Source organism: Porites lutea, chromosome 1 (assembly GCF_958299795.1).
Source record: "Porites lutea chromosome 1, jaPorLute2.1, whole genome shotgun sequence".
NCBI classification, from domain to species: Eukaryota; Metazoa; Cnidaria; class Anthozoa; order Scleractinia; family Poritidae; genus Porites; species Porites lutea.
In genome coordinates, this window is record NC_133201.1 from 35287129 (window position 1) to 35296848 (window position 9720).

A 9720-nucleotide genomic window follows, 5' to 3' on the forward strand; every position below is an offset into this window, starting at 1 on the left:
TACGAAGTCAATTCTGACATTAAGAAAGTCGCTAATGAGCAGCTTGACTACTGGCTTGGGAAGTTTGTTTTGGAAATTCGGAAGAAGAAAGATCATGGAAGCGTGTAAGTGACTACGAAATTTTCCAAAGACTTAAAGTTTTCTTAGAGTGAACACATAGCCTGCATGATATATGGGATACTACTGTATTTTCTATAGTTGCAGAATAAATTTCTATATTTGTGTTAAAGGGAGAAATTTTCTCAGAATGTTTGGCGGAGTCAAAGGACGTGTATGATTTGCTTTAATTGCTCATTATAAATGGAAGGGATTTATTTGTATATTGCCCAGGGCAGGTAAATACCGGGTATTTATATAGATATTGCCCTTGCATTTATAATAAGCAATTTATTCAATTCATCAGCCCCGCTCTTCCCTGCTACATTATCAAGCCCTCCCCGGACTTTCAGTTAGTTAAATATTCATGAAGTATGTAAGTTAAATAAAGGATGTTGAATAACAAAAGAAAATGTGTGATTCATGAAATAATACAAGGTACATGTAGGTACTGATATATTATGCAAGGGCAGGGCTCCACGCTGCGACCATTTTGGTCGCCATGGCTGGTGAAAAAATATTTGGCGACTAAAATTTTGACAAAACTCACCAATTGGGGACCAACAGATTAAAAACAAACTTTTAATTAATCTATGTTCAGTCGAATTATCAAAAGTTTAATTTTCCCTTGGGAAAGAAAATTTCAGTGCTGACTCCACGTGCAGCATGAATGATTCTGCGAGTGTTGTTCTTAGCATAAAACAAGGCAATCTTAAAGGTGTTTTTCTTAAACAGTGATTCCAAAAAAATGAACGAGGCAGGTAAAAATGACATGTCTTTATATTTTCGCAAAATATGGGATACAAATGAGATAAACCGAGAAAGTTGGTTTCTTTGATTCCCATTGCTGGTGAAAACTGGCCTCAATCACACATTGCAAAGTGTCCCCCAAAAAGCAAAACTGAGTAAATCCATACTGGCGTATTGTAGTTTATAGTGGTTGGTACTAATGAGAGGTATGCTCGTGGTGAACTCGATAATCTTGGGATGGAGGAGACATACCACATCATGATAAGAGTTGGAGGCAGGTTCTTATCTTAAAAGCACTAAATAGCGTGGTTTCCGTTCAACTAGAATCGTTTTTCTGACTGATTTGCCGAGATAAAACATCAAAATTGAAACAGTATTATATTATATTTTAAACTTTAAGTAGCATTGACACTTTATCGATTTCAGTTAAACAAAACTGACTCAGGTTAGGTAATCAATACTTTAGTGGCTAGAAATGTTACACACAAATTACTTTAATCTTACAGGTACTTTCAAGATTATTACAGATTGCTTGTGTCCTCCGAGAGAGGCCTTTAAATTGAGAAACTTGGACAAAAACTACGTCGATGTTTTTAAGTCGAAGCTCCTCCAGCATTCCCTGTCTTTCGCGAAGCCAGTGACTGGAATCGTTAAAGACCTCAAAGACAAGTCCTATTTCGTGGAAGATCAATTAGAAAGTTATGAAATAGAAGTTATAGGCGGTAACCACAGGATGCAAGCTCTCAGTGAATTACAACAAGAGGGTCACATTCCGGAATCACTGAAGTTTGTTATGTCTGGCTTTATGCAGGTGAGCAGCTCTGGTAGGGCAATGGGAAATCAAATTACTAACTGCCTATGTTCCGGTTATAGATATATTATATGATTACATTATCACTTTGTAACAATGTAACAACACCGCTTGAAAAAAGGCAAATGTATATCCGCATGGGGTCACTTGCGGAACTGTATTGAAGTGTTAGATTCACAAATACTTGAATGTATTGTAACAGCTTCAGGTAAAGCTGTGGAAAAATTTCAGATTTGATTGACGTAACTTTAGTGACGCTTTTAGTTAAGTGTATATGTAGCTCGCATTTCAGTTTCATCTAAGACCCCTTGTGAGAAAGATCAAAGAAAAGTTGTACATCAAAACGGAAATTTTCGGAACGTGATTACCCGCGAACGTTGGTGAGAAATAATTTACACTTGATTTAGTTTGATAGTTTATTAGTCTGTAATTCTACATTGAGATTGTCGCTAGTTTCTTGTGCTGTTAAGTTTCATTACATGTACCACGTGCGCATTGAGCAATTATAATTATGATCAGGCTGTGAACGTAACAATACTTAGACTATTTCTTAACGTAATCTTTTCAGTTGACCGCTTCACTTCAGTGTAAAGACCAAAGGAATAAAGAAGTTGGAAGAAAACGATCCTTCTGGTCAATTGAACCTTTATGAACATTGAACTAGCGCGTAACACAACACGGGTACCGAGAATTAAATAAGATCCCGTTACAGTCAACAACGAGGGTTAAGTGAACTCAAAGAACTCAAATCATTTGAAAGGAAATTCACATGACAAGTTATGAACTGGAATTAGATAATGGATTCTGATAAAGTAGAAAATAGCGAAGAAGCTAACACATTTGAAGGTGCACATGGTTACAACAAAGAAACTAAAGAAAATAGCCACATTGATGCGAAAGAATGTGAAGAACGATCGGAACGTCGCAGTAGAAACCGCACCGAAAAAGGCTTAGAATTTGACCTAGAAATCGGTGCAAAGAAACAAGAAAGAGCAGCGAAAGATGTACAATCGCGTATAGATGCGGCCTATGAATCCTTACGAGAACCAGCGGATCTAGTAAAACTTAACGCTTGCAAAGACGGTTTACAAGCTGAACTGGACAACTTGTAGACGGTACATGAAAACTTGATTGATTTGCTAATTAGATTAGAGCTCAATGAAAGAGAACAAAGGGAACATGACCGATATGTCGCGTTAAATGATGCCGCATTGGAGTGCTTAGCAGACATCAAAATAAGAATAAAGGACCAAGAAATAGAAAGAGTCGAAATCCTCTCACAAAGATCACAGCGCTCCAAAAAATCTCCATCATCGTTTCGATCGTCTTCAACCTCCTCTTCAAAGCGCGCGGCAATCGAAACTGCAAGGCTCAAAGCGAAATTAGATTCTCTGAAAAGGCTCCAGGAAATCGACAGGCAGCGAGACGAATTAAAACAGCAAGAAAAGGAGCTAGAGCGTCTAAATGAGGAAGAAAAGCTACATGGAGAACTTTCCGCGGCTGAAGCAATTCAGAAAATACTTCAAGAATCCGAGTTGAACGACACCATAACTCTACAAGAAGCATCAAATTCTGTGGACCCAACAGAAAAACAAAGGCAGCCAAAAGACACCGCCTTCAATTCCCCTATTCAACCTCAAGGGGATACAAGTAGCCCTGAGATATCTAATGGACGAGATAAAGAGTTTCCGGCTACAACGCCACCTCACTCACGCGACGAAAACGCACAAATCTCGAGTACAACCACAAGAAGTTCGCTTAAATTTCCCTTGCGACTCGACGTTAACACGCCCGCCTTTGTTCCCCGAGACGTTGTACAATCGGCAGCGACGACTGAATCCTCCGAGCAATATAATGCTCAGCTTTGGCGCATTCAGGAAGAGAACGCTAAAATTCAGAAAACGCAAGTTGAACTGCTACGAAGGATGACCGTCCCAGTTCCGAAGCCCCCAGTATTTGACGGAAACATTTTAGAGTATCCAAAATGGGAAAACGCCTTTGACGCACTAATAGAAGACCAAGTCGTCCTTCCCAACTACAAGCTCTATTATCTTGGCGAGTACACCAGCGGAGCTGCGCAAAAAACGATCAGCGGCTTGTTAGGACTGCGGACAGAAGACGCTTATAAGAGAGCTAGAAAAATACTGAAGGAACGCTTCGGAGACCCCTTCAGAATCTACGAAGCCTACAGGGATAAACTAAGAAACTGGCCCCCCTGCGTGACCAGTGCAGAGCTCCAAGAATTCAGCGACTTTCTGGTCATGACTCAAGAAACTATGAAATCCGTCAAGTACCTAAAGGAACTCGAGAGTTATTCCACGATTAGAGAGCTCGCGGCCCGCTTACCCATCCACTACAGTAACAAGTGGAGAGAAAATGCGAAGAAAGTAGAGGCGAGGTACGGCGAATACACCTTTGCAAATTTCGTTGAGTTTACTCAAGAATCATCCCTCGACGCCAATCATCCTGTGTTCTCGCATGATGCTCTGATCTCAACAAGGAAAGAACTCGAGAGAGAAAGGAACCACTCCGCTGACAAAGCGAAATGGAACTCCGAAAGAAAAGATAAGAAGAGGGGATGAGGCACCACCCATTTCAATCTGAGCGACGAATCCTCGCGTGAAGATCTCGAGGACGCGAGTTTCTGTCCGTTGTGCAAAGGAAGACACAGTCTCGTAACATGCAAGAACTTTCTAGAAAAAACAGTCAAAGAAAGACAAGACCTTTGCATGTCTAAAGGATTATGCTTCTCCTGTCTCGGCCCTCGCCATACAGCAAGACAATGTAAACGTAAGACCCTGTGCGAGTTGTGCAAGAAACCACATGCAACCGTTTTGCATTGCCTCTTACCGGAACAGAAAAACGAAGAAAAGGCAAAGGAAATCGTAAAGGCCACCAATAACTGTGTGAGCTGTAGTGACACTACAACCTCCATGATTCCCCCGGTGTTGATCCACCACAAGGACGACCCAGATCGCCGAGTTAAAGTATATGCCGTGTTAGATGACCAAAGCGATACCTTTTTCATTACAGACGACATAACGAAAAGCCTTGGGGTAACCGGTCCTGCCGTAAAGTTAGAGCTGGGTACCATGCACGCCGTAGAGAACATTGACACACAGAAAATTGAAGGGCTGATCGTATCACGCTTCGACGGTCAGGTTGATATACCTCTCCCCAAAGCGTACACAAGAAATCTTATACCAGGCCTGCGTGGACAGATTCCTCGCCCGGAAACCGCCCGTAAGTACGAGCACCTGAAGACAATTGCAGACGAGATACCGCCGTATGATGAGCAGTTGAGTATTGGATTACTGATTGGTAACAACTGTGCGCGTGCCTTAAAGCCAAGATCTGTAGTACCTGGAAAATCAAACGACCCTTACGCAATACGTACGATACTTGGATGGGGAGTGGTAGGAGCAAAGGGCCACGGAAACCGAACAGACGGCACTGGAGAAAGAGCCGAGTGCTATTGCACCGCAACAAAGGAAGTAGGTAATGAACAACCCACTGGCCTGTTTGTCCCTTTACAGAGCTGCAAAGAAATCTTAGCTCCATTGTCTATAAAGAGAATGTTTGAACAGGACTTTGCGGAGACGCAAGACCTTAACTTAACAATGTCCCAAGAAGATCTAAAGTTCATGAATATAACCGTTGGCGGCATTCACAAGGCAGATAACGGACACTATGAAATCCCCCTACCGCTTCGCGACGAAAACGTCCGCTTACCATGCAACAGAAAACTTGCCGAAGCTAGATTGAAGCAGTTAAAGAGAAGACTTGAAAACGACCCAAAGTACAAGCAAGATTACGTAACATTCATGGAGAAGATGATAGCAGACGGCCATGCAGAGAAGGCTCCAAATCAGTATGAGAGAGCGTGGTATATTCCTCATCATGGAGTGTATCACCCTAAAAAGCCGGAGAAATTGCGCGTCGTCTTTGACTGTTCAGCAGAGTTCCAGGGCCATTCTCTTAATCGCCATCTCCTACAAGGACCTGATCTGACAAACACGCTGATTGGTGTACTGTGCCGTTTCAGACAGGAACCTGTGGCATTCGCCTGTGATATCGAGGGTATGTTCCACCAGGTCCACGTCAATGAGGAGCATCGCGACCTTCTCCGCTTTCTCTGGTGGGACCAAAGAGACACCACAAAGGAACCAACAAGGTATCGAATGACTGTACACCTGCTTGGTGCCACCTCTTCTCCTGGCTGTGCTAATCTAGCACTAAGAACTGCCGCTGATGATAGTAAAGACGACCTGGGAGTTGAAGCAGCCTCTTTCATTAAGGAAAATTTTTACGTTGACGATGGGTTAAGGTCAGTCCCAACGGTACCAGAGGCTACCAAATTGATCAAGAACGCCACTGAGATGTGCATGAGAGGCGGTTTCAAACTTCACAAATTCACGTCAAACAGCAAAGAGGTTGTCGAGTCCATACCCGTAGAGTCACGTGCAAAGGAGATCAAAGAAATTGACCTAAACTGCGACCTACTTCCTCCCGAGCGCGTACTTGGCGTCGAATGGAACATTGAAAACGACGTTTTCAAGTTCTGCATCACCCTTAAAGACAAACCACTGACGAGGCGTGGCATCCTATCGACAGTAAGCTCAATCTACGACCCGCTTGGGTTTGCTGCCCCCTTTCTGTTCCGAGGCAAAAGAATACTACAGCTGCTATGCAAGGAAAACTTAGACTGGGACGACGCTATACCTAATGAACTACGAACGCAGTGGGAGATGTGGAGAAACGAACTTCCCCTGTTAGAGACGATGGAAGTTCCAAGATGCTTCAAGCTAACGGGAATGAACGGCCTTAAGAAGATCGAGCTACATCACCTCTCGGATGCAAGCACTAAAGGATATGGCCAGTGCTCTTACCTCCGTTTGGTAGACACAAGCGACGAAGTTAACTGCTCACTGGTGATGGGGAAAGCACGTGTGACTCCTTTAAGGCCGATCACCATACCGCGCCTTGAGCTAACGGCTGCCGTGGTATCCGTCAGAGTCAGCGACATGCTGAGACGAGAGCTCCAATATGATGAATTAGAAGAAGTGTTCTGGACCGATAGTAAAGTGGTCCAGGCATACATCCAGAACGATGCACGCCGCTTCCATACGTTCGTTGCGAACCGAGTGCAACAGATTAGGGAGCGGACCCTACCAGAACAGTGGCATTACGTTGACGGAAAAAACAACCCCGCTGACGACGCTTCTCGTGGTCTCAGTCCCAAAGACCTCCTGCAATCTTCAAGATGGTTACAAGGACCTTCCTTTCTGTGGGAACACCGTGGCAACTGGAGGGACTTTAATAAGAGTGCACCCGAACCCTTCCAGCTAGACGACAAAGAAGTAAAGAAAGCATCATCATTAGCCACAAGCGTTTCGAACAAGGAAGAACCCGCCACCCTGCTTCAACGCCTGGAAAGCTTTTCAAGCTGGTTTAGAGCGAAGCGCGCAGTAGCAGTGTGTTTGCGGTATCGAAGAATTCTACTGAATCAAGTTCGTGGAAACCAGATGACTACAGAAGGAGTTAAGACAAGATCTGCAGCACGCGAGTACAACTCAGTAAACGTAGAAGAGTTAAATGCAGCAAAACGAGAAATAATCAGACATGTACAAAAGGAGGCTTTTAAGGAAGAAATAAGCAAACTGAAGAACCCGACCACAAGAGGAGAAGCAAAGGGATCAAGCCCACTCTTTCGTTTAGATCCATTTCTAGATCTGAATGATCTGGTGAGAGTTGGTGGTCGCATCAGACAAGCAAGCCTATTGCAAGACACAAAGCACCCTGTTGTCCTACCAGGACAAGGTCACATCACCAAGATCCTAGCCAGTCACTGCCATGAGAAAGCCCTGCATCAAGGAAAGGGGATCACCCTCAATGAGATCCGGTCTTCAGGCTTCTGGATCATAGGTGGTGGTACAATGGTCTCTAGAATGATCCACGAATGCGTTACCTGTAGGAGACTCAGAGCAAAGGTACAAGAGCAGAAAATGGCGGATCTTCCAGAGGACAGGCTAACACCCACCCCTCCTTTTACATACTGTGGAGTGGACTATTTTGGCCCTTGGTACATGAAAGAAGGACGCAAGGAACTCAAGCGGTATGGAGTCCTATTCACATGTCTAGTCACAAGAGCGATTCACTTAGAAGTAGCCAACTCTTTGGAAACGGACTCGTACATTAACGCTCTTCGCCGCTTTATATGCAGACGTGGTCCCGTGCGCCAGATGCGTAGCGACAATGGTTCGAACTTCATTGGAGCACGAAGAGAATTGAAGGAAGCGCTAGCCGAAATGGATCGAGATCAAGTGAAGGTAGAGATGTTGAAAGAAAACTGTGATTGGTTTGAAGTCAAATTTAACGTCCCTTCTCCCAGCCACATGGGTGGAATCTGGGAGCGCCAGATTCGAAGCGTTAGGAGTGTGCTCTCAGCCCTGCTAGAAAGTAACGGTCAGCAAATGAATGATGAAGCTTTACGTACCTTCATGTGCGAAGCAGAGGCAGTGGTTAATAGTCGACCCCTAACAGCAGAAAGCATCACATCACCAGGATCTGCAGAAGCACTGACCCCAAATCACTTCCTTACTTTGAAGACAAAGGTTGTGGTACCTCCGCCAGGGATATTCAAGTCTGCTGACCTCTACTCAAAGAAATGGTGGCGGCGTGTGCAGCACCTCACAAATGAATTCTGGCTTCGGTGGAAAAAGGAATTTCTCCTTTCTTTGCAAGAACGACAAAAGTGGACCAAACCCAGGAAAAATCTCCAAGTAAATGATGTCGTTATCATTAAGGAAGATGACGTACCTAGAAACCAGTGGAGAGTGTGCCGTGTTGTTGAGGCTCTGCCGGATGAAGATGGACTGGTACGCAAAGTGAAGCTTGAAGTTGGCAACCGGAACCTAGCATCGAGCGGAAAGAGAAGCCAGCCCTTAGCAACTTTGGAAAGGCCTATCCACAAACTGGTGCTGCTGATGTCTGAAGAAGATGAGTAAAGACCGGGGAATCCCCATCGAGGAGCCATCACAAGGGAAAACAAGAGAATCCAGTGTTAATGGCCCTTGGACTTTAAAACCATTAATAAGCCGAACAATAAGGAAGCTTCTGTTCTTATTTGCAATAAATTAGCACAAAATTACGATAAATTAAAGAATTAATTTAGGGGAGCCATGTAACAGCTTCCGGTAAAGCTGTGGAAAAATTTCAGATTTGATTGACGTAACTTTAGTGACGCTTTTAGTTAAGTGTATATGTAGCTCGCATTTCAGTTTCATCTAAGACCCCTTGTGAGAAAGATCAAAGAAAAGTTGTACATCAAAACGGAAATTTTCGGAACGTGATTACCCGCGAACGTTGGTGAGAAATAATTTACACTTGATTTAGTTTGATAGTTTATTAGTCTGTAATTCTACATTGAGATTGTCGCTAGTTTCTTGTGCTGTTAAGTTTCACTACATGTACCACGTGCGCATTGAGCAATTATAATTATGATCAGGCTGTGAACGTAACAATACTTAGACTATTTCTTAACGTAATCTTTTCAGTTGACCGCTTCACTTCAGTGTAAAGACCAAAGGAATAAAGAAGTTGGAAGAAAACGATCCTTCTGGTCAATTGAACCTTTATGAACATTGAACTAGCGCGTAACACAACACGGGTACCGAGAATTAAATAAGATCCCGTTACAGTCAACAACGAGGGTTAAGTGAACTCAAAGAACTCAAATCATTTGAAAGGAAATTCACATGACAAGTTATGAACTGGAATTAGATAATGGATTCTGATAAAGTAGAAAATAGCGAAGAAGCTAACACATTTGAAGGTGCACATGGTTACAACAAAGAAACTAAAGAAAATAGCCACATTGATGCGAAAGAATGTGAAGAACGATCGGAACGTCGCAGTAGAAACCGCACCGAAAAAGGCTTAGAATTTGACCTAGAAATCGGTGCAAAGAAACAAGAAAGAGCAGCGAAAGATGTACAATCGCGTATAGATGCGGCCTATGAATCCTTACGAGAACCAGCGGATCTAGTAAAACTTAACGCTTG

The 9720-nt window shown here is 43.4% G+C and overlaps 1 protein-coding gene across 1 annotated transcript; it reads left to right on the plus strand.

Moving 5' to 3' along the window:
- Window positions 1-4386: 4386 nt before the first annotated feature.
- On the plus strand, window positions 4387-8309 carry LOC140928686 (uncharacterized). The gene is made up of 2 exons (XM_073378469.1): window positions 4387-8149; window positions 8266-8309. The coding sequence occupies exons 1-2, from the start codon at window positions 4387-4389 to the stop codon at window positions 8307-8309; spliced, it is 3807 nt and encodes a 1268-aa protein (XP_073234570.1).
- The last annotated feature ends 1411 nt before the right edge of the window (window positions 8310-9720 follow it).

Excerpts from the sequence above, each read along its gene's own strand:
- LOC140928686 (XM_073378469.1), top strand. The coding sequence starts at position 4,387 with ATGTCTAAAGGATTATGCTTCTCCTGTCTCGGCCCTCGCCATACAGCA. Across the intron at positions 8,150-8,265 it reads AATGAATGATGAAGCTTTAC|ACAAAGGTTGTGGTACCTCC; the intron begins GTACCTTCATGT and ends CTTACTTTGAAG.